The sequence below is a fragment of the Pecten maximus genome, chromosome 5 (assembly GCF_902652985.1).
Source record: "Pecten maximus chromosome 5, xPecMax1.1, whole genome shotgun sequence".
Lineage (NCBI taxonomy): Eukaryota > Metazoa > Mollusca > Bivalvia > Pectinida > Pectinidae > Pecten > Pecten maximus.
The window spans coordinates 37,497,433-37,523,521 of record NC_047019.1 but is presented as its reverse complement, the minus strand read 5'-3'; the positions used below and the strand labels follow the sequence as shown (position 1 = coordinate 37,523,521).

General features: G+C 35.8%; 2 protein-coding genes across 5 annotated transcripts; both read left to right on the top strand.

Moving 5' to 3' along the window:
* The first annotated feature begins 366 nt into the window (after positions 1 to 366).
* LOC117327963 (tripartite motif-containing protein 2-like) lies at positions 367 to 6,977 on the top strand. Of its 2 annotated transcripts, none has more exons than XM_033885229.1 (4): positions 367 to 500; positions 3,586 to 3,723; positions 4,020 to 4,170; positions 4,555 to 6,977. In XM_033885229.1, exons 2-4 carry the CDS (start codon positions 3,591 to 3,593, stop codon positions 5,438 to 5,440), a joined length of 1,170 nt encoding a protein of 389 aa, XP_033741120.1. In that variant the 5' UTR covers positions 367 to 500; positions 3,586 to 3,590; the 3' UTR covers positions 5,441 to 6,977. The 2 variants fall into 2 exon arrangements, with proteins under 2 accessions (XP_033741120.1, XP_033741121.1); XM_033885230.1 differs by having other exon boundaries at positions 377 to 490.
* Positions 6,978 to 17,246: 10,269 nt separating this feature from the next.
* Positions 17,247 to 26,085, top strand: LOC117327962. Of its 3 annotated transcripts, none has more exons than XM_033885226.1 (4): positions 17,247 to 17,506; positions 18,316 to 19,019; positions 24,654 to 24,770; positions 25,005 to 26,085. In XM_033885226.1, exons 2-4 carry the CDS (start codon positions 18,914 to 18,916, stop codon positions 25,418 to 25,420), a joined length of 639 nt encoding a protein of 212 aa, XP_033741117.1. In that variant the 5' UTR covers positions 17,247 to 17,506; positions 18,316 to 18,913; the 3' UTR covers positions 25,421 to 26,085. The 3 variants fall into 3 exon arrangements, with proteins under 3 accessions (XP_033741117.1, XP_033741118.1, XP_033741119.1); XM_033885227.1 differs by lacking the exon at positions 17,247 to 17,506 and adding an exon at positions 17,841 to 17,860 and having other exon boundaries at positions 25,005 to 25,585; XM_033885228.1 differs by lacking the exons at positions 17,247 to 17,506; positions 18,316 to 19,019 and adding an exon at positions 21,600 to 21,806 and having other exon boundaries at positions 25,005 to 25,585.
* The last annotated feature ends 4 nt before the right edge of the window (positions 26,086 to 26,089 follow it).

Sequence of the window (26,089 nt, the reverse complement as noted above, 5' to 3'; positions counted from 1 at the left end):
GTTTCTCTTTCTACCAACATGGGTTAATCCTCTTTAAAACAATTAAGTCACATCTGACAAAACCTAAATCTTATTTGATATTATATCTGTTTCACACTCTACCCTTCTTCTACTCCACCGGACGAGGCATTGTTTATATAGGCCAACTATGTATTGTCACTATACTTAACAGTAAACACGGGTCGGTAAACAACACTAAGTCTATCCACACTTTGTTGTTCTAGTGTATTAGATTACAGATTATCCGATTGTGTGGGATTTAAATGTATACTGACTTTATAATATGAAGTGTTTAAGACTCGATACAATCCCTCTAAAAAGCATGCGCGATGAACCCGGGTGATATTGTACCCCACACAGGTCGGGTCACGTCGCCTCTCCATTACTTCCGTTGCTAACGAAGCTTCCGTGCTGTACTGTGAAGAGGTGGGGAATATTGACAGGGTATGGATCCCCGTTAACACGACCAGCCGTACCGCACGGGTCCCAGGTAAACTCAGGTATCTATTCACTTACACATAGACATTATTGTTTATATCATCTAATCATGTGATGTGTGTTTAAAAGGGCGGTGTCTTATACAAATATACAGTAGTGACTTTTTGATTGTCTTGTTTTTATTTAAATGATCATCCTAGAGTATTTATATAAATATTGTAAATGTTAATTACGTATAAAATGATAGCATAGATAAGACTGGACTATATTATTTATGAAGATTTGATATTGTAACGGTTATATCAGACTAAATACGATATGTTTGTTGGATATCTTTAAACCTTAAAAATCACGTGTATCGGATCATATTTGCTGTGCCTCTTACCTGTGTTGAATAGTTCACACCTGTTCATACAAAAGGTCTGTATCTCGACTACAATAGAGGTTTGATCTTACATTCAGCTTTTGAATTTGTCACACAATATATGAACTAGTTTGTTGTAGCCTACATATCTTTAATTATTTCAGTGCGATATCGAGATACGTATAGAGATGAAGCTTTATTTATTAACAATGTATGTAGCAGAAGATAACAATTCGCTGCTTTGTCATACCTTTAAGACGTTTATTACATATAAATCATTAGTAATATGTATTCAGTGATTATGGAGATGTAAGGTATTGTAAAAGATATATATCAGCATGCATATGGTAGGTGAACAATGATTGTCTCGTTATAGGATAATTGCTGTTTATCTTAAATCTACCTGACTTTGTAGGGTTACAATCTGCTATAAACATTTATTTGTTGGGATCAAAGCCTGTCCTAATATCCCCCACAGAACCATACCTGTAAAATCCGTAGAGATAAAAAGATTTACAAATGCTTTATTAATAACCTAACACGGCATGTCCTATGCAAACTGTAGTTCATCGATTGTAAGGAAATATACAGTATACAGATTGGGGGTATGATAGGTAGTGCCTACTTCAGTGTGATTCCTATGTAGGTAATTCTGTGTACAGCTATTCCCTGACAGAGATAGCTAACACATCAGGTAAGTTGACAGCATTACCAGTTTTATATACAACACTCTCGCCTTTAATTTATACAGCACGCTTTCCTTTGAAAGTTTACGTTACACATATTGGATTTTATACTGGGTATGTAAAACAGAATCATATTGATTTGTGGAAAGCTGTTTATGAAATGGCGAGAAATAATTGTCCTACATAACGTTAGGTATTGATTATCATATACTAAGTATTGATACATAATTAATGAATGTTACAAGTATCATATTTATCCACCGTGAAAATCTTACATATGTACAAACCCCATCGCTCTAGGCATGGTCAGTAATTGTTATATGATGTACTGTTGACAATATCAGGACTTTTATGGTGAATATCGTAATAGTCAGGCCGACAATGACTGACATTGTTCATTTACATTCCTTTAGACGGAGAAACAGTGTCATATTGAAGTATTGTTTATTAGTTGTACATTGTAAACACGCCCTTAATAATACTGCATTTGTCCGATTTAAAACTTATCAGTTATATGGATAATACTTGAGACTGATTCTTAAATACAGTGATTTGAGACTGATTCTTCAACACCGTGATTTTTGTAATTTAGAAATGAACGAATTGTATTTGACAAGCTTTCTAGTTCTTACTGAACATTGCAAATTTCACACTAGTCAGTAACTTCGTTCAAGATTGTAAACATGCGCTATGGCGGGTGTTCACCTACATTTAAAATCGAAATCGGAGGGATATTGGAAAGCATATATCTTGAATACCATAATTCAATACATTCAGCATGTATATGCTTGTAAATATCGTGTAAAAGAGTCGTTTGTCGATGTCCGTATTTGTAAAATCATCAATATAAGTAACGTCGGGTCAGCCAGTACCCAAACATTATTTATATAACAATAGGCTTTCGGATATTACAATAACAGGACAAAGTTGTCGTTAATAGGTGAGAGGAGACATATAATAAAATACACTACAGAATGCTCGCCGACTAATCACGTTCCACTCAGGACAGCAAGTGATTGAACTCGGTATCGATTCGTGTTTCACCTGATCAGGATATTGTTGACCCAGTACGTATTGATATTTCTGAGGACAATTGCTCGGCTTTCCTGTCTATAACTAATATAGAATTTACTTTTGTTCAAATATTCCCATTGCTTCTACTTAACGTGCGGCGCCAATACCCAGGGTTCTACTTAACAAGTAGGTGATTGTAGAGATATACACGAGATTACCTGTTCAATGTATGGTCATCATTCTGATATCAAAATGTACTGATTATAGAACGTGATTTCTTCTTTTGATATCAGATGTTAAAGTCATATTGTAGTGCTAAGTGAAATATCGTGTAACACTGAATTACGAATGTCGCCTATATAGTAATTAGCAAGCCAGATTCATGTTAAGGAGAATTGAGATGTGATTTGATTAGGTTTTAAAGCCACTAATATATATAAGTTGAATGTTTTTCATTTCTATGTACATATTACTTATGATATCCGTCTTCTATTTAAAATTCATAGTGAAATTCAATGTAAGCAACCAACAGACCCCATTAAGGTTAGTCGAGTGTAGATGAGGCATATTTTAAAAGGGCTAATCCTGTCATATATAATTTAAACGAGACGTTTGTATTTCAATACCTACAGTAGTTACGCGGGATGAATGGACGGTTTTTATTAGTGGAATTGTTGACCAAATAAAATCAATCTGTTGGTCATATGGTATGATATTAGTTGTTGACATTGACTGGGTTTTTTTTGGGGGGGGGGGGGGGGGGGGGGGGGAGGGGGGGGGGTCATTGAAACGATGAAACCTATTGATAACGCGACGTTTATCTCTTAGGAGCAATATATTGGGAACTATCTGAAGTTCTATTGCTCGTTGCTCTATCGTTGAACAATTTCAATATCGTAATATGTAAATGCTGTCAGCTAAGATATGATATTTATCATAGAAAATATAGTTAGACGCACACTACGTACTCGTCATTTAAATTTACACCTGATTCGGATTTCGGAGCCCTAAGTATGATGTTGTAACCTTTGAGAGATTGATATTTACCCGAGAATACCCTTAATGTTGGTAATTAATTTTCAGTGACGATGGTTGACTACCTGTCCCGGTACCGACTGTATGGCCATGGCTACACGTCTCCAGAACAACGTTACCCCATCACTACATACAAGGAAATATATAGGGACAGTGCACCACACATCTTTGGCCGCAGACCGCGATGTAAGAACAAATAAGTAACTTAACTAGAGGGTGTTAACACAGTATTGGGTTAACCATGTCGCTTTATTTTGTAGTGTTCTCTGGCACTGATATTGTCATTGTTTTAAAAGCTTTTAAAAGTAACCTTATATTATGCCTTTGTATAATACTGTATTCTATATCAACTATATTAAGTGAATAGCGTTTTAACGTCAATAGTATATATCTAAATTGCTGAATATCAATCATTCAGTTGGATTTTTGTTTTCGAAAACACGTTATATTCTTTCAAAGAACATGTAATCACTTAAATACAGCTCACGACTGTCGAATGGATACGATGAAAGATTTGACGGAGAAGAAGGACTGGGAGGCGTGGATGTTCTCTCATGGTCTTGGTCAGGTGTACAGAAGTGTCAACTACCTCCACAACCAGGAGAAGGAGGTCACCCCTCAAGGCACCGCCGCGTAAGTATATCGCCATCCACACAACGAGATCACTGTTGATTATTAACATCATGGACTGGTTAGTGAACTCCACAGTATACACACAATACTGAGATCATTGTAATACACATTACAATCAGAGAGCTCACACACCATGGAAATATAAAGTTAAACCCAAGTCAGGGAACCATGGCTATACATTAAACCGGAAATATGCTACTTTCTGCTGAAAATACTTATATAATATATTCACTCATTTGCTTACCATTTATTATACTTCAATAATATGAATTTGTGGTTATATGTTTCATATATGTCACATGGCACACCTTGTATAGAACGCAATCAATTATCAAACATCTGCTGGAAGGCATTATTTCTAAAGGGAGATGACTTGCATTTCAGGCCAGACAAACTGCTCTTCAACATTGGCGTGAAGGGCCGAGGTGACGGTGACTTCTACTATCCTCGTGGCCTATCCATCACACTAGACGGTGAGATACTGGTTGCAGACACAATGAATCACAGAATTCAGATCTTCAACCAATACGGTATCTTCATTAGAAAGATCGGCTCCAAAGGTAATGGTGAAGGACAGTTCGACCAACCAACGGGAGTAACGGAGTTACCAAATGGAGATCTAGCAGTGGCAGATAAGAAAAACAAACGAGTTCAGGTTTTCTCACAAAGAAGACAATTCAAATTTATGTTTCCAACTGGCGATGATCCTTTCGCTATTGCAAGTGATAAAGACTACAACATAATAGTTTCTACCGTGAGGAGGTCAATAGAGGTGTACAGGAGAGGTGGGAAGTTAGTCCACGCCTTCTCTGTAGGAGGGTCTGCTAGAGACAAAATCGGCTGTCACATCTGTGTCAATAACAAGGAAGAGGTGATAGTCTGTGACGCAGTCAACAACTGTGTTAAGTATTTTACATACGGTGGTAAACTTTTGTACAAGTTTTCTCCCATGTCTACTGGCGAAGGCTTGTCCATGCTGCCGTCAGGTATCTGTGTCAATATGGTGGGGGAAGTCATCATCGGGGATGCTCTTAATCACACAGTGAACTTATATTCAGAACGCGGGGTTCTTCTGAAACAGCTAATTGGGCCTTCTGATGAAGCTGGTGCAGTTCAGACATGCGCAATCGGACCAGAAGGACATTTAATGGTTACAGAATTTAGCGTTTCCGGTCCACATTCATTGAAAATATTTCGATACAAACAATGCTATTGTCATCTAACTAGACCAGGCTCGAGTAAGAGAAGATCCCCGACTAAAATGGAGTGATGTTCCATAACCTATTGGTTGTGTTTCTCTATTCTCCGTCATCTCTCGACGCTGTGCCAACATATTAAATACGTTACAGGCCAAACTGCATTCCGCACATGTTATATCTATACTGTCAATCGAGTGAACAAAATTGGTTAAATGATATACAAAATCGTGTATGGGAAGGTACTACAATATATGTTTGGGTATATATTAGAGGTCTAGACTGTACTACAATATATGTATGGGTATATGTTAGAGGTCTAAATCAGCTTGGATTAGAAACATAACGTTGTCGGTCATAATTGATCATAAATAATAGAACACATATTCCAGATATTGATTTATACTTTGGAATCCGGTATATTGATTAATAATATCATATAGTTGAGCAGATTTTAAATACATTAAATAGTGCAAACATTGCCGATACTGGTCAAAAGTTCGAGAGGGCCACCCTTATCATTTAGAAACAATCCGTCTCATCATTATCTCAGATTGTCTTTAGGTATTTATATCAATACATGTAATTGCAATATTCTCCGCATAATGTCGTTTTAATTTTATATTTATGACTTCTGAAATGTACGTATCGGTCAGCTAAATGTGGAGACAAACCTTGCCATTTTGAATACACATACCACTGGTCTACCTCTGTCTTTTTTTTTCTTTTTTTTTTCTTTATTATTATGTTCCGATATAAGCATATATATAAATGGTTTCCAAGTTTAGTATTCCGTTTAGAACTAAAGGAACCTTTTGTTTTATGAAACTGGAATGAACCGTTTAAGGGACTGATACAGTCATCATTGCTATTATAACTCATACGTAATTAAGGCAAATGACCATCACCCTACAGACCATATCGGATAGACTGGCAATGCACTTGATCTGTATGTGCTACATATCGTTATTGTCCTTCCTGTCATAAATCCTCAAATGTAGCACAACTATTGTATTTCCATATTTTTATAGTCTTACAAATAGGAAGTATCGAGGGAGGCTACTCTGACTAGATTCTGGCCACTTTCTGCGGCAAGACATTTTCTTAATGCAATGGATGAAGCTTCGGTTTAACATTAGTCCCTAAAGAAAGGGGGGGACAATGCCACGCCCTCTTTTACGAGTCTTCTAGAAAGTAAGGAAGAGTTGTATTTTATTTTACGAAACCAGAATAGTTGACAGACTGAAGGCTTCCTGTTGTACAGCACGCCATGCTTCAGTTCCGGCAATAAGTTTAGACAGAGTGACTAGGAAATAGATTACCTTTATGTAGACGATGTCAAAACTCTAGCATCTTAATTAAATGTAATCAATCCAAATACTTTGCTTATTCAAATATCCTTTGTCCATGCTTGCATATTTTATCGAAACACCCACTTTTTCGTGCTCTAATTAATTTTTAGCTTATGTCTGATTGAGGAAATGTGAAAACTCGTCATGCGTTCTTACACTGTTATCTGACTGTTGTTAACATTCTGTTACCTTACCTTTATTAGAGCGAGAGCAAAACAATATATTTGTTTACAATGTTAATAAATGGCTTAAAATATTACTATTGTTTATGTCTTAATTGCTTATCCGGATTGTCAAAGGTGTTAACAATTAATGTATATATGAACTGCTCACAAGATAAAACACATAAAATATCTGTATTAAAGGATTCAATATTATGACATGGAATATCTCCATATACTAACATTCTCAAACTTTGAATAATTGGTATACATAAAATTATACCTGGTTTATTTACCGGGATCAATCTATAGGAATCTACAGATGTTTAGAAGATGTTTTAATGTTGTCTTTATAATGATTAATAGAATCGTTCCCTACCTTGAGGGTGTGACAGAGAAATCTCAACCTGAGGGGGAGATTCTTGAATGTCCAGCCCGAGGCTTGCCGAGGGTTTGGACATTCAAGAATCTCCCCCGAAGGTTGAGATTTCTTTGTTACACCCTCAAGGTAGGGAATGATTATTTTTCTCCCACCTCTTTTCTTTATGTGTTTTCCCATCGGCGATCTCCGTCTGTTTGTAAACAAGTACACATGGGCGTATGAATATCATCTGTCAGGCAGTGTACTTCATGCCTCAAAATATTTGCATACCAACATCTTTACGCAAGAAAAAGTAGGTCTCAAATAATTCACAGCTATTTATTTTATCAGGTACTTTCAGTTATACATTAAAATTGCATTATGCAAACAACATTAATTGTTTTGTCATTATAACAGCAGTATATGTCTCTGTAGCAAGAAACACAATTTTAAACTTGTCAAAAAAACCGCGGGGAAATATGCACACATTTCCATTTCTTCCATTTCACGTGGGGTGACGTCACTCACTCATCACTGTCCGACTCGGAGTAAATCACACGAGGTCGCTTTGAAATCGACTTTGTGTTGTCACCGATTTTGTGACATCGGACGGAGTTGGGCACAAGGAAATGTTGTTGTGCGATCTTTTTACTTGTGACAGTTGAACAATTTTGTCGCGATCGGTGCAGGTAGGTGCACTTGTGCTCTCAGTTTCAGTTGAAGGCCTACAGTTGGGGGATTCATTTGTATTTGAAAGAATGGCAGACATTTTTTGTTTTTGGAAACTGTTCAGTTGTCTGTAGTTGTATAGAGACTGGGGATTTTTGTGTCCAGTGATGTGGACTGCCTGAGTGTCTCCATCAACTTTTGACACAGATGTTTTCGGACGCTGGTGTTGGTCAGTCGCCTGTTTTCAGTACCGGGAAGTTCACACTTGTTAACCATGGTTTTCAATAGTTGACTGAGTTTATGTCGACCAACAGGACCCCGTAGAAACCACTGTGTATGAATGTTTGGTTTTGACACGTCCGTTACAGGCGCTAGATAAAATGGGTGGTCATCCATACAATAATTTGAAGGTCTTTTGTCACTAAACACTTTGTAAGTTTCGACCGGGCAACTAGACTTGTTTTCTGGCGTAGCATACATTCTTGGTTTGCTGTCACGTATGTTGTTTATGTCGATCCCCGTCCGTGTTTTTGTCTGACGTTCATTGTAGGTTAGATAATCCCGGTTTGTGTCGTTGGCAAAGTTCTATATCCCCCCAACAGAGTGACCGGTGTTCTTCGCCCCTTCCCCGCATTCCGAAATACAGGGTGTTGTTCAGCCAGAGTGTATTTAATAGCGAAGTGGGTGTTTCGTTACCCAACTGTCCATGTGTGTACAGTTTGTCAATATCCGTGTCGTCGATCCTATCGGCAGCCATAGGTTTATTTCCCAAACCCTGCTTTTTAAGATCTTTTTGTTTTGACAGTAAGGCCTCTCGCATGCCAGAAAACCTGTAACCTGTAATCAGACTTTTCCCATATCGGTGTCTCTTTAGGTACCTCTCAAACGACCCCATCATACCTCTCAAATACCCAGGCTGGTACTCTGATCCGTTCTTTTGTCGCACACATATGAACAATTTGGTCAGGTAGGTATTTAGCTCGAGCACAAGTATTTCATGGATAAGTCTTTGTTCGTTCTCGGAATCAAGAAACCTGCGTAACAGATTTATATTGCAAAGAGTTTTTTCATCGTATTCCGGTTTTCCTGCTCGGAGACAAACTGGGCTATGCTGTCCTGATCCATGGTTACAAATCTAAGAGAGGGGGGTGAAGAGGTCACTTTGGTTGGCATGGGGGAGGGTTGACATCACAGGAAGGTTTAGGACGAGGCGGAGGAGGAGCTGCAGCGGTAGGTCTAGGTCTAGATGTAGCAAGGACAGGTGTATCGGGAGCATCAAAATCATTCATGTGATCGTCGAACAGAAATTGAAAATCTTCATCAGGCAATCCCTTTACTAACTCATGTTTTGCTGCACTAACGATTTCACCAGAGTCTGTCATTTGCACTTTAAACATTAAGTATGTTCCAATAGGACGAAAAGTGCCAACAATTTTGCCCTTCCTACCATTTCCACCAACCGTAACTGTGTCACCTGTTTGAAACATCTCCGAGATCGCTTTGTAGACCTGTATTATTGTGTACACAATTTGTTTGTTGACGTAGCAGACGACGTGATGTAAACAAAAAAAAGTAGTTCCGGTAGTACTTCCGGTGAAGAAAGTGTATGACAGATTGCGCCCGCTAAAAAAGACAGAGAATCTTGTACACTCAAAAAGGGAGACAAATCTGTGAAAGGTGGGAGAAACGTTAGATTAACACATGTTACGGTCCAGATAATGAGTGATAGTGACACAGGCGCTCGCCTCGACTGTTCCATACGCTATATTGGGTGTATGGACGGACGGGGCTAGCGCCTGTGATTGGGACAGTCGCCACAAAACAACTCTGTGGCTGTTGTACATAACTCAGGGTAGATATGAATTGTTATTACTGGTAACCGTTTATAGGGAGGATGACATGAACCGACCCATTGTAGACGGAAGCAGCATGCTTTATAAGTGACTGCGTGGGTATATTTGAATACAGGAAATAAAATTTAAATAAATAAAACCCATCTACATTCAATAATGGTTGCTGGTTCAATACATCTGAACAACACAAAAAGTTGTCGTTATAGATCTATCCATAGATCAGGGGACAATAACATTGATAGATTTTAGACTGTCACCATTAAACACACATCGTGATCAGTGGAAAATAATAGCGGTAGATTTTAGAGTGTCACCATTAAACACACATCGTGGTCAGTGGAAAATAATAGCGTTAGATTTTTTACTGTCACTATTAAACACACATCGTGATCAGTGGAAAATAAAAGCGTTAGAGTTTAGAGTGTCACCATTAAACACACAACGTGATCAGTGGAAAATAAAAGCGTTAGAGTTTAGAATGTCACCATTAAACACACATCGTGGTCAGTGGAAAATAATAGAGTTAGATTTTAGACTGTCACCATTAAACACACATAGTGATCAGTGGGAAATAATAGAGTTAGATTTAGGAGTGTCACCATTAAATACACATTCTGATCAGATGAATATAACTGATATATTTTAGATATTCAACACACGTCGTTGTTTTTTTTAATTTCTCACTTTAAAGACTACATCGCACAAATCAACGTCTATTGTTGTTTAGAGATAACAAAAGGTCGATAACTGAGGAAGGACTATTACCGTTCTATAACCTATAACAAGCAAGATGATGGCAATCAACGCCATCTCTGTATACCGGTATCTTATGATTGTCATCTAATTAATTGATAAAGAGCCATAACCATTTATCGGTAGTCGTCTGTGATAAATTGTTCCCAGATAATACTTAGAATAGACACACAGATCGTCGGGCCCACTCACCCACTGACTCTGTAACTATCTCTCTCGCTTGGTTAGACATCAATTACTTGTCAGTATAGATTAAACGGCGTTCTTCTTGTTTACCAAGCTATATGACACACACATATTCCAGTACTTATATTTGTTGAAATTGTTTGACATTTGTTGACAGTTCATGTCACACTGAATTAAACATATGAAACCGGTGCCAATTAAGCATAATCGTTGCATTGTGATATTACACATTATGTTGGAGTGTTAATGATATAGATCTATCAATGCTTACATTGTTGGTGGACATTCGTATTACGGTTACCTCCCTTTTGCTATATGCATTGTCTGTATCAAAATACTGCAGGATATAAGGATATAGATGCAGTTTAGTTTGAAATACAAACTGAACGTGACCGTTAATGAAAAGTAAACAGATGCAGACATCACAAACCATGCTTTGTCAATTCAATTCTATATCAACTTCATTAAAAAAGAATAGCACATTAATTACTGTTACCTTACGTAGCAGCAAACACACATTAGGGTAACGTAATTAATTAGCGTTACCCTCAAGGTAACACGAAATATTTCTTAAGACAATAAAACATACCTTTGTTTTATTATCGATATGGATACCATATCTTTTCTCAAAGCCCATAAGGGGTTAAACTCAGTTTTCAAATTTAGCTTATTATCACAGAACATTACAACAAATGATTCGGTTAATATTTCATGTTTTCTTTTGAAACTTGTGGAGTATAAAACTTGCATGTCTTTAGACCTGCTCGATTTGTCTTTACATGTTGAGTTATCTAAACACACCATACCATCAATATATATTTTTAAAAAAAAAAGGCTCTTCGATTAATTAATCTCCGAACGATGCAGGTTGCTGAAAACTATTGGACATTTTATTGAAAACATCCTGCCCCGTACGTTAATTTGACATCAGTGTGTGTAATACACTTACTGTTCTGTTGTTCTCTCGGTGTCGATTCCTTTGTTTTCGTACCTTCCCATTCCCCGTTTTTATCTTACTTTGGATTCGAGACCTACTTATTCCCGTTAACATCATCCCTTTTGATTTTGAGTTTAATCAGTTCCTACATTGTCGACATTTGTTTCTGGTCTTGATGTTGACAAATTTGTGATTAACCTTTAACTATCCACGTGTCAAGCAATAAATGATGTGTATTGACATATCAACAGGGCAGTAGAGGTTCAGTTTGACCGATAACACATTTTATTCTTTAGGCCTTGGGCAAAGGTCGATGTCGGCAATTTTACCAATTGATATTTTCTTGCATCTTATATTTGCAAGCCAATGTCTTTTTGATAGAAAAATGAACTATAATAGGAAAAAATGAAGAAAGCACAACAATAACACATACCACATGACAAGCGTATTATTTTTTTATTTAAATCAGAAATATATATTGTTGATAGCCATTTATTGAATAGCTAGTATAGAAAGCAGACTCTCTTTAGAACCATAATACTTCCATTATATTCTTGTAAAATCAAAGTAGACTCTCTTTAGAACCCAAAATATTTCCATTATTTTCATGTCAAATCTTCTATAACTACATGTGTTAAGAATGCCATGTTTGGTATTGAGTATCAAACATTAGCCAAAAAGTATTTAAATGTTGACAACCACATTGTATACTCGCTTTCCATTTGAAAAGAATGTAAGCCAATTCGTTAACACACTTTCGATACGTACAAAAGTGTTCATCCTATTTATTAGAAAATGAATATAATGTACCTAATCATTTCTGATTTAAGCCTCAACGACCATAACGTCTAGTACTCAAAATGCGTTTAAAACTCTAAGCGGGGGCATACGTTGATGATAATGTCTCATTTGGGCTGACCCATTCCTTTATTACTTATAAATGTGTTCAACATAGATACCCGCCCTTTTCCATTTATTTAAATCATATATTACACTTTCGAAAGTTATTTCGCCCAACGTGACTGATAGGTTTTTTATCGAATGAAAACTTTCCCGAATTCCATTTGTTAATTGTTTCTGTTAGGTATATATTCTTCAATAAATCTTCAATAACACTTCTAAACACTTCAATAACACTTTTATAACACTTCTATAACACGTCTATAACACTCCATTAATGCTTCTATACCACTTCTATTATACTTCTTTGCTACTTCCATAATACTTCTATAACACTTGTATCACATTTGTATAACATTTCTTTAACACTTTTATAGCACTTCTGTAACACTTCTACGACACGACTATTATATTTCTATAATACTAAAATAACACATCTATAACATGAATAGCATTTATATTACACTTTTATAACACTTCTACAACACTTTATAACATTTCTATTCCATGTTTGTTATTATCTTATCGCCATTGCAGTGTTTACTCTATGGATAACAAGTTTTATTACACTTTTACCAACAAATATAGAAAATTATTCATTCACAAAATATCACTTTTTCTGACCAATCAGAACACTGCTTACAAACGACAATGGGGGAAAAGACGTGCATATAGCTCTCCGTCATGTAATATGACGTCAGAAGATAAAATGCATAATGTCACGATTTGGCGTACATTTCTGAGCCGTTGACAGAGGACCGCAATGAGATATTGAGCTGCATCGGTGTTGTTTTTTTTGTTTGTTTTTTTTTTTTTTTTGCTATAAAATGTAATAAACAGAATATCTAACAGTATATTCAGTAATAGCAAATATATATCACTCGTTTGGCTAATATTTTGATATTTTTTTACGTGTGCGGCTAATATTTTGATGTTTTTCACGAGTGCCTAACACGAGTGAAAAACATCAAAATATTAGCCAAACGAGGGAAAATTTTTGCTATTGCTGAATTCCTCTTTATATTTTGGTTTACTACCATTATGTTAAACTTTAAAAACAATTCCATTTTACTGAGATGACAGGTGTTGTCATAGGGTCTTCTGTTTAGATGACCAAACCTTCGACATCGGTTTTGTCTGAGTTCTTGTGGAGTCGGTGATTTATTTTCAGTTGGGCAAATTCTTGTAGATACTAACTTAGCACAGTCAAAAAGGAAATATTTTCATGTAATCATTGTACATGTGCAGTATTACAGCACATATTTACATATATCTATAACAAGAATGCTGGAATTGAGACTCGAACAGGTCAGAAATGGTCAGCAAGCAGCGTGGTACAAGAAGCAGAAAGTAGATTGAGGCACGGCGTTATTGTTGGAACTACCTGCATTGGTAGAAGAGGCACATGAAGTACAATTGGTAGTAGGATGATGATACAAGACAGCATCGGGAAGATGAAGTGAACCGAAAGGCAAAGATTGTTGAAATTGGAGAGCAATGTGCATGAGCGAGATGGGAGACAACTGAAAGACGACTTACACGGTCAGACATCTACAAGTTGGAACCGTGTAGAATTTAGTTTCTTCTGCAGGCAGTGTATGATGTTCTACTAGCACCTACCATCCTACATCGATGGGGGATGGCAAAATAAACCAACTGCCTACTATGTGATAGACCATAAAGTAAGGCATACTAAGGTTCTGTGGGAACTCGCAGTCACGTCAGGATGATTATAATTGAGCTGACTGTCCCATGGGAAGAGCGATGCCAAGAGGCAAAGCAGCGGAAAAGAGAAAGTTCGTCAGCCTTGCTGATGACGTTCGGAGGAAAGGAGTGTGCGGGCTATGCTAGTAGAAAGGGGTGCAGAGTGTTACATGCACAGTCCATGTAGATGATGCTGCAGACAGACAAATTACAAAGGTAACTTCCTTGCATCATTATACACAACCACATAGCAAGAATAATTACTGTGAATGAAAAATGCCAACCATATCGGTGACATTTTAATTTATCTATTGAAATAAGGTACCACGTGACTTCTATAGCACGAAAGTAATGACATATCAATTGAAGATGATACCCAGTACAAATTAGTTGCACTCATACAACATAAGCAATTACAATCAAAATGTAATTAAACAAAACATTTGCTAGCCTTAATAAGTCCACAAAAAGCTTCATAGTAAACAAATCATGATTGTAAGTATCATTACAATATCTTATGAAACACGAGAAGTTTTACCATCTATTAGGACAATGCATATTCGCCTCACATTAATATTATCTAAAGAAGTCAACATATAAATTATATGGATATGCTATGTATGGACAAGCAATAATAAAAAATATCATTCATATGCATAGCAAGGAATTTGACGAGATATTAAATGATTGTGTATTTACAAGGATTGCAGATATTTATATGTAAATTGAGTCCTACGTGTTCTGGAGTCATTAACTTTGTGTATTACACCTAAAATGAAGTATTGCTTTACAATATGCTGTTACTTAGCATAATTTATAAACATAGGCGATTAAAATATAATTACGAAAAATCAGTGTTATTGGGAATCTACTTTTTTTTTTTGAATTGACTATAGCATGTATAAACGAACCCGGGAGAGCCAGTTATAATGAGTAATAACTAAAGTACGGTTATGTATCACTATTGTATTCTTACTGGAATACTGCCATGGGGTGCTTTCAAAAAGCTTGTAATTTAGTTCAATGTCATCAATGAGAAGGCAGTAAAACATTGTTTTTGTTTGTGTAGTTGATTGTACAAAAGTCACAGGAGTAAATATCTATATATGTACCTATTTCTATTTCAGTTAAACAATAGCTGATGTGTTATATCTCTATAGCTGTATCTCTTTATATTCATTTTAATAAAAGATACAATGTAATATCTCTATAGCTGTATCTCTTTCTATCTCAGTTTAATAAAAGATACATTGTAATATCTCTATAACTTTATCTTTGCGTTTCAGTTTAATAAAAATCACAGTAGATGCTAAATAATGAATGCGAAAGCGCATTCCTTGTAAGATTTGTCAGTAAAGCTTGGAGCTAATAGTGTTCAAACGCAGAAAGAAAAGTATGAAAAAATCATAATCATAAATGTTAAAATGTAGCAGGGGAGGTACAGTTGTTATTCAGACTGACAGTAAACACCTGTATAATCCAGATATCTAGACTTTATAATAACACATACCAAATTATTTTGATTTCAAACGGACAAACTCTGGTATTATCAGGGAATGCCGATATATAAACTAAGACCTTATTTACCGAGTATGTGAACTGAATCCTACGTCTACTGACACACCAGGGGGTCATTTCGTTTAGTTACCACATGCCCAGTGGTCAAACATACTTAACTGGATAGTATTGGTTATGGCATACCAGAAAACACCTGACCACTCATCTTCCTCTATACTTTAATATAACGGTCAAAGCTTTAGCAATGTCAAAGACTCAAACAATATTGTGGAAAGTTGATATTTAATTCAATGTCTGGAGTAAAGCAAGTGTACACTGTTTAAGGTGCATTTGATTGAACTAGATATGATCGTGATACTCTTGTGACAGACTTCAATTAAAGGTCTTTAGGTACAGTACATTGGTTAGATATAACCATTCTAAAATGTAAAATATTTAATATCATCATGTCAATGGAAATATGATTTCCATACCATAATTCAATTTTGATTGAGAAACCTGCGTAAACATGACAAAGAAAATAAGCAATTATCATATATCATTACATTGTATCTGGTTTGGGGTTTTCTTCAGACTGATCTTTAAATCTTGGGTCGTAATGGGAAACAATTTTCTTGATTTGGAGCGTTTTGATCAGCTCTATACAACCAGCTGATAGTCCAGGCCTTCAATAGGATTGGATTACTCCTCAGCTATGTACAATTACATACCTATTTCACAAATAGGTTTTACCGACAAAAATATCCTTTTACATTAAATGTTGATTATTTCAATTGTGACAGAGGTTCTGAACTCCACAAAAACACATTAACAGGATATAGACTTATGATTGATCGATTCGTCGTGTAACTGTGAACGCTAGTACAGGTCTAAACAGGGTGTTTATCAAATTACACACACCAAGTAGCTACAGAAAACAACTGGATGGTTGTAATATTGTAAGATATGTTTTCTTATAAAGATCAGTGATATAGATGTTAATATTGAATGTGACACTTACTGTTATAGAAATAAGCATATCTTGTTGGGTATCACTAAAATTGTACTTCGCAACGATACCTATGTTCATATCTTTTCAAAAGTATATTTACCAAGTTTAACTTTGTTCCATACCAATTATGTTTTAACTCAGTTCCATACCAATTATGTTTCGCAGTTGTCTTCATAATGCTCTACACCTGTGTGGTAATCCTGGTACCTACAAGGGGGCGCTAAAACGAAAATATGTGTTATCGGCAATACACACAAGGTAAAGCTTAATTACGCGTAAAAGTTGCACAAAGAACCCTCAGATGAAACACAGCAATACAGCTGAAAAAAGGTGGTAAGACAAGCTCAAGGTCGTGGCAACCACGCAATGTGTCACGATCACCTGCAAGCCAAGACTGTTTCAAATACACCCGACAGTCGGAAAGTCCGTCCGGTACACAACGTCAAAATTCGACACCGCAAGATCTGACAGGACATAATTTACTGAGGTTTTCACTTAACGGTCAGGTCATAGACAGTCCGCATTGTTTATTGGAGAGGTGAATTATAATAAACGGAGTGTAAAACTATCCTCTTAGCTACGTCAGTGACGTACGTCCCGGCAGTAGATACCTGTTAGTGAAAGCATTAACAATGCTTTATAATAATGTAATCAGCTGGCGATAAGTGCAATCAGTGTTTAAGAGCGCGCTGACCGGTCTTGCTTCAGTTCCGTGATAAGACAGACCTGTATCAACACACTTGGCAGGGACAGCGGTAAGTACCTGATCATATAAACATAATATATACTATTCTGTTATTTACTCCATTAGTTAATGATATATCAAATTGTTACAGGAATATGAAGCACCTTTCTAACCATTGGCATTTCATTCAAAATTAAATATACTCTAACTGACTGCCTTAAAATCAAAAGTTAACTCAACAGGTAGTTATTGTAGTTTTGTCTGCCAGTAGTAATCTTTATATCAATACGAATGTTACTCATGTAGACTAGTGACTACTTCATTTATTACTGATACTAATCAGGAACAATGGTTCCTTTATAGATACGGATACCCGTGTTATGGAAGGGATAATGAAGGCATCACCCTTTAATCACGGGGCGAAGTATAAATCTCTTTTGTTCCAAAATGATTAACATGCAATATTTCATACAGGTCAAATTTTAGCATCATTTAGTGACGTGATTCAAATTCAATTTGTAAAACTGGAACGCTAAATTCAATAAATTGTAAAACAATTATAAGTTCATATTTGAAAATCCATGCGTTTGTTTTTTTATGATCCAAGTATGCATGTATGCTTTAAACCATTTGTTTATGATAAAAAAAATCCACCAATACAATTAAATACTTTGTAGCATATATATGTATTACTAGCAATCTTTGGACTAAATATTATTGTGTTATGTTATTTCTTAGTTTATTTTCTTTCACATCAATCACTTTCAAACGACCATTGAACTTAATGATTGACATGTAACAGAAAATCAAAATATCAATATTATAAGCAGTGATTAGTGTCAGCGGGGTTTAACCACTGTTAATTGTTATATTTTTCAGAGAGTGCCGAGGAAGCCATATACCCAAAACATTTCACTTCTATCGGACCAGGGTTTTAAAACAAGCTCAGTTTGTGTCAGAATACCCACGTTTGAACGCCATTACAATGACCCCCAAAACAACACTTACCTGTAACATGTAATCGCTGATGATAAATGATAATATTGTTCCACCTGAAGAACGATTAAGGGTTTATAAGGTCAGAGCCCTGCTCATATCTTCTTCGGAGGCAATTGATCGTAAAATTGTTTTTTCGCGTGGTAGTGGTCAGTGGTAATACACAGTGAGGTGGGGTAGAGTGAAAGTAGGACGGCTCCGGGACAAACTTATAGTACCGATCTGTTCAGTGTCGCTATTGTATTTTCAGACGGTACTTATAAATTGTTGATATTCAACCCGGATCGACCACGGACTGAATGTAGTGACATACAATCCAACAAAACAGGAAAAAGGGATACATGCAATTGCGTCATTGATGCATGTGGTGTAATCGTGTGGAATATGTTGCCGTAACTTATAATATTTTTGGAATAGCATATCAAAATTAGTATTGAACATTTTTCAACACCTTCGAGTAATACCTCTTGTGATTAAAATAATGGCGAAGCCAAAGGCCCAGTTGGGTCTAGATACTGAGTACGACGCCCTCAGACGACGGATGAGTCGCATCCGAGTAAAGGAAGGCCAGAAGCCGACAGCAGACGGTAAGATTGTACCGGTAACCTACATTTTACATGAATTTGTCATTCAATTTAATCTTCAAAACCTGCCCTACTATTATTAAACTTAATTCGTTATACACAAACGATTGATGACCTAGATTAGTGAGCATGAACAATATCAGAGAATTTAACCTTGACCTTTCAGTCGTTTTAATCATTTAACTGCAAATCATCGACCTTTCGTGTGCATAATTATATTATATTATAACGGCAATCATTGTAATCTTCTAGTCATGGCGATGTCAAATTAACTCTTTGAACTTAAAGATTTCTGATGTGTTCATTCAATAAGGCGATTACTTTAACGTTACTAGATACCCAAAAGTGTGTGTGCATTCAGAGAGCTTCATCAAGGACATGCCACGACTCTAGGTTCAATAAAAACAACATTTATAGAAATTCCAAAATGTATCAAGGACAAATGTTGGATCAGCTTATTCAAGAAGAAACTATATATCATTGACGGTAATCATAACATAGCATATGACATTGACCAAGTGCTCTATATCCTCTATGAAATATGGCGCTCAACAATCTCATGACGATAGACCTGTATACTCGTGATAACCAGAACTGTATAGGACAGCCATAATCAAGTTTAACGATACCTATCGTATAACATCCATCGGATTGATGATGTGAATGTGTCTCTGCTATATGAAAAGTACCATTCTACGTCATAGCTGAGACCTGATTAAGGTGATCAAATATATATTATCGTCTGCAGGAAATGTATGGTCAAATGGTCAAATGGTCAACTTGTCTAGCCTAATTATGTACAGTTTGCGGTCTTAGGTCACTGATGAGGTCACCTCGTCAACTAAGTACTTATGATATTATAACTAGGACCTTATAGACACATGGTGTATTCATCATATAACACCAAAGGATTGGTATTAAATGGCGACACGATCAGACAAACACGGCTCTGATACTTAAATTAACAACGATATTCTTATCATTGTAAATAATCTACTTTATTACTGTACTTATTGGACTGAAAATTTTTCTTTTCTCGGAATGATAATTTTAACAAAATATTGTAATTCTTATTGTAGGGGCTGTATTATAATGGCAATAAATTAACGGATAGCAATGTATTGATGTTTTGGAGATTTTAATAACTTAAACGACCGTATCATTGTCGGCAGTTTGAGAAAGAAACTGCTCCTTGTATGTCAGTATTTGGTGTATTTTCTAAGGAAACTTCAAACTATTTCATACATATGCTCTCCAGTCCGTACCTGTAACATACATTGATATGTAAAGTACAGTTTGTTCTCCATTTGTAACTAGCCAAGCATATTCACTATCTTAAAAACGTGTTACCTCTATCAGATAATGGCAATGCATTTCCCGTGTTACACTTGTACACAAACATTGACTTTTAAAATTGAGATCTGTTAATATAGGTGTAAAATTATTTTAGGTTAGTTATGTGTGGGTTATTAAATATCCACACGTACATGTCAGCCAAAACGATCACCTATCGAAATGTTACGCTGTTTACAACCAAATACCATGTGGCATGAATATTGAAAACGAGTCCTAAATTGTCAATATGTCGTAGTTAATGTTTACATGGAAGTATCATGTTGTTGTTTTGGTTTGACCCGCAGCATCGACTCACCCACCTTTATACCATGTGATAACAACTGAAGTATTTATATTGATCATTATAGCCACAATGAACCGGACTCTTTCAATCGACAATTGCTCCGGAGGCTGACGATACAAGTTGTAGATCGAATTTGTTTTGTTGTAACATATACACATTAGTATGACATATGTTACAGCCAAAGGCCCTCCCGACACGAAAGGTTTTACTGAAAGCTCCCCCCTTTTTGCTGGAAATGGGTTACCCCTAACACTATATATATGCGAAAGAGTGTTAAGGTACAGTTTAGAGTGTGATTCGCTGTCTCAGTTTATACACTACATGCACCCTAATGGAATATTGGGCTCCTTCAATTGTTTATCTCTGTCCAAATCTTTTGTCTTACTTACTTCAGATTACAGTGGTTACATGTATTAGATTATTACCAAATCAAATACGAGTTAAAACTTAACATTAACATTATTTCCAGTGTAGTATAGACCACCATCTAGATCCCTGCTTAACACTCGAAACAATGAAACTTATTTCATTGTTTAAAGTGTTTTTTCGTTCAATTTTTAAAGTCCCGTGAGATGTCATATACACAATAGTCTGTTTATAAAGCATATCTTCACACATACTCTCGGAGTATTCTCCAACTGTTATAGGTGTTGTTTAAATACAATGACACCAAAATGTGTTTGTCAGTGTAGTATCTGTAAACAAAACACGGCCAAACAACCCAGACTTTCATTGGTGACAGTTGAAAGTACTCGAGAACTTGTTATTGGTATCTGTTTTGTTCACCCGTACCTATTTTGTACATTAATCTATAAAATAATTAAAACAATATGCATTTATATAAACATATGTAGTATTAACTTAACTCCGGGCACCTTATTCTTTTTCATTCTTCTTTATTTTCTATTTTTGTTATTTCATAACGAAATCAGCTCACAAGAGCTGTGGACACCTGTCCGTCATACAGGGCACCACCTAATATATCATTAACAAAAATAGACCAGGAATCACGTGACCAAACCATGTAGCTATCATGTTGTTCTGAAGCTTACACGATATCACTGCACATCAAATTCGACACGAGATATATTTTACGACCCGAAGACCGTACCCAAAGTATGGATAATCAGCCTTTTGACTCGGACACTGTAGTAAGTTATTTATCTTTAGGACATTTACAAAATCTTTCACTCTACTTTTCAAGTACGAATGAGACTGTTTAAATATTTACTTAGCTCAAACACAAATACGGAATCCATTAATACATCAGAAACAGTCGTTTTACTAAACGCATTGGACATTTTAATGTTTTATCCACTACAGTACTGATATGGTAAATTCCTATTCCATACCCCTGTAAGTGCTTGGAGTTTAGACCTCTATGTCACACGGGACATTTAAAAGCTGTTGATTAATTGCATAATTATCTACTCTAGAATGACGCAAATTAATGATATATTGATAAGATTGACATGTTCTGGTGATCCATTATGTACTGAAAACACTTAAGAAGTGTTTTAATTCTACAAATATTTTGTTAGGGGATCTAGTAATACGAAACACGAAATCATGTACTCGGCTATTGACATAACAGTGGTCACAATAAACACCACATGTCGAAGATAAATCCGTCAGTAATAGTGGTCACAATAACACCACATGTCGAAGTTAAATCAGTCAGATAAGTTGGCTAAGCATTTCTACTCTAAACCCATCCTTTGATGGTTAAACACATCTACTCTAAATCTTTCCTTTGATGGTCAAACATTTCTACATTTAATCCCACATTTGATGGCATCTACTCAAACTCAAATTGCTAGCTGAATATGTCGTACACTCCGTCATTGTTAGCTACTTATGAAGTACATTCGGTTATTGTTAACTAATTACGTAATACATTCGGTTATTGTTAACTAATTACGTAGTGCATTCGGTCATTGTTAACTAATTATGTAGTACATTCGGTCATCGTTAGCTAATTTATAGTATGTTCGGTCATTGTTAGCTAATTATGTAATACATTCGGTTATTGTTAACTAATTACGTAGTGCATTCGGTCATTGTTAACTAATTATGTAGTACATTCGGTCATCGTTAACTAATTATGTAGTACATTCGGTCATCGTTAACTAATTATGTAGTACATTCGGTTATTGTTAACTAATTATGTAGTGCATTCGGTCATTGTTAACTAATTATGTAGTACATTCGGTCATTGTTAACTAATTATGTAGTACATTCGGTCATTGTTAACTAATTATGTAATACATTCGGTCATCGTTAACTGATTATGTAGTACATTCGGTTATTGTTAACTAATTATGTGATACATTCGGTCATTGTTAACTAATTATGTAGTACATTCGGTCATCGTTAACTAATTATGTAGTGCATTCGGTCATCGTTAACTGATTATGTAGAACATTCGGTCATTGTTAACTAATTATGTGATACATTCGGTCATTGTTAACTAATTATGTGATACATTCGGTCATTGTTAACTAATTATGTAGTACATTCGGTTATTGTTAACTAATTATGTAGTACATTCGGTCATTGTTAACTAATTATGTAGTACATTCGGTCATTGTTAACTAATTATGTAGTACATTCGGTCATCGTTAACTAATTATGTAGTACATTCGGTCATTGTTAACTAATTATGTAATACATTCGGTCATTGTTAACTAATTATGTAGAACATTCGGTCATTGTTAACTAATTATGTAGAACATTCGGTCATTGTTAACTAATTATGTGATACATTCGGTCATTGTTAACTAATTATGTAGTACATTCGGTAATTGTTTGGTTATTATGTAGTACATTCGGTAATTGTTAGGTTATTATGTAGTACATTCGGTAATTGTTAGCTTATTATGTAGTACATTCGGTAATTGTTAGGTTATTATGTAGTACATTCGGTAATTGTTAGGTTATTATGTAGTACATTCGGTAATTGTTAGGTTATTATGTAGTACATTCGGTAATTGTTAGCTAACTATGTAGTACATTCGGTAATTTCTAGCTAATTATGTAGTACATTCGGTCATTGTTAGGTTATTATATAGTACTTTCGGTCATCGTTAGCTAATTTATAGTACATTCGGTCATCGTTAGCTAATTTATAGCACATTCGGTCATCGTTAGCTAACTATGTATTACATTCGATAATTTCTAGCTAATTATGTAGTACATTCGGTCATTGTTAGCTAACTATGTATTACATTCGATAATTTCTAGCTAATTATGTAGTACATTCGGTCATTGTTAGCTAATTATGTAGTACATTCGGTCATCGTTAACTAATTATGTAGTACATTCGGTCATCGTTAACTAATTATGTAGTACATTCGGTTATTGTTAACTAATTATGTAGTGCATTCGGTCATTGTTAACTAATTATGTAGTACATTCGGTCATTGTTAACTAATTATGTAGTACATTCGGTCATTGTTAACTAACTATGTAATACATTCGGTAATTTCTAGCTAAATATATGGGTATTTTTGGCGCTCTACCATCACACAATGAGTCCTAGACGGAGTAACCAGCTGTGTGGTGCATTTGTGTCCGGTTTTGGCCGTTATTGTGTCTCATTCAGTTTTCTTTTGGGGCTATTAACCTCTGTTGTACATTAACAATGTATACACTTATTCCATGAACACGAGTTCAGCTGCAAGAAATATAACAATGGATGTGAAGATTTTAAAAAATGTAAGCTTTATTTATTTAACAACAACTGCGAAACAAGTTAATATTAATTGATATTAATCACTCTTGTTGGCCCGGATGGAAGTGCGCGAGGGGTCTTACTGTTGTAAGAAATGGAGTACCCGGGGAAAAAAACCACGTGGTAGGGTAGGTATCCCTATACCTTATCACATCCGATTGGGGAAATAAACCCCGCCCGCCTCGGTGAAAGGCAAGCGTGTTGTAACTGTGTACAGATTATCATATTAACCTAGTGACAAATGGCGTTTACGTTTATGTTACAGATATGGACATAGTAGAGGAGGAGGAGGATCAAAATTTTAAAGATCTCATTAAATTCTGGAAGAAACATAATGTTGGCTTCGCGAAGGAAATGATGAAAATGGTAGAATCGAATAAAGGTTTGTACAACAATACGTCTGCTGAAGTATACTTCTGTTTGTCATTACATATAAAGGAAGCACTATCGAAAAAAACCGATTTTCGATCTTTATCTATAGATTCATATATATATATATATATATAATAGGTCATGTTTGATGAGTTATCGGATTGGTCGCTATAAATATTTATAATTCATGCAAAACAATTATCTTTTAATTCCTAAATTGTATTTACAATTTCTGTTCAAAAAGCCAAGAAGGCAACAAAAACGAGGGGCAGAAGGAAGTCAATTGAGTTCGAGGACTTGGACCAGACACCCTCTGGAGAGTTACGCTTACCTGTACATATGACATCAAAACAAGGTAAAATTCCTGAGGAAACTGACGAGGATACAGACGACATCCCGTCGATAAGACGGCCGCGGAAAGCATTGTCACAGAAACAGCGCAGCTTCACGTCCAGTCGGACCAACTCTAGATCCAACATGGGAGGAGACACAGGTTCTCCCCGAACGGACGGACAGACAAAGAAACACGTGTTCCGCAGGGCTGAATCTGAAAACTTGACTTCGAAGCTGCCCTCAAATCCGAAAGTGGTTCGTGAGAGGATAGCTTCCGAGTCCAGCGGTACCCGAGCGGGGTCAGCCAAAACAGTGAAAAAGAAATAACAGCCGACATACTCTCCTTTATGTTACTTATATATGTTTAATGTGGTTCATCCGTCCATGGTACACTGTGATGAGGGTTGCAATAGACTTATATGTCAAGGTTATTCACTGTGAGGAGTTCGTTGTAAATATCGTTATTGTAGTAATCAGTAAAGGATATGTTAACAAACACAGTCTTGGTTTTGTGTCTGAATATTTAAAGTAAACTATCTAATATTGTGGGTGAACATTTATATCAAAACATCTATTTTTTCCGTTGTTATTTATCTATTCGTTTTATGTGTGCTCTCATTGATGGTTCGCTGTATACTAAACGTTTGAGTTCAATCATTCCTATACTTCCCGTACAACAATGTATGAATGACAGGGAGGGTTAATACGTTGATGAATTCTCTGAGTTGGTATTCATGGTTTGACTACAGCTACTGCAACTACCGGGATGTGTTACCAGAGTCTCTGTGTATTGTTCTGGTTTATAAAACAATAAAAAATGTATACTGCGCAATATTAATATGATACTTTGTTATAATATATATGAAAGAATTAAGATTTTGTCGTCGGACTATTGAGTGGAGTAAAGCTGAGGTATTTGTGAAATGTGTAACTAGACATATGTAAGGATAATACGATATCTTAATATGTATTTGAATAAACATTCATTTCACCTTT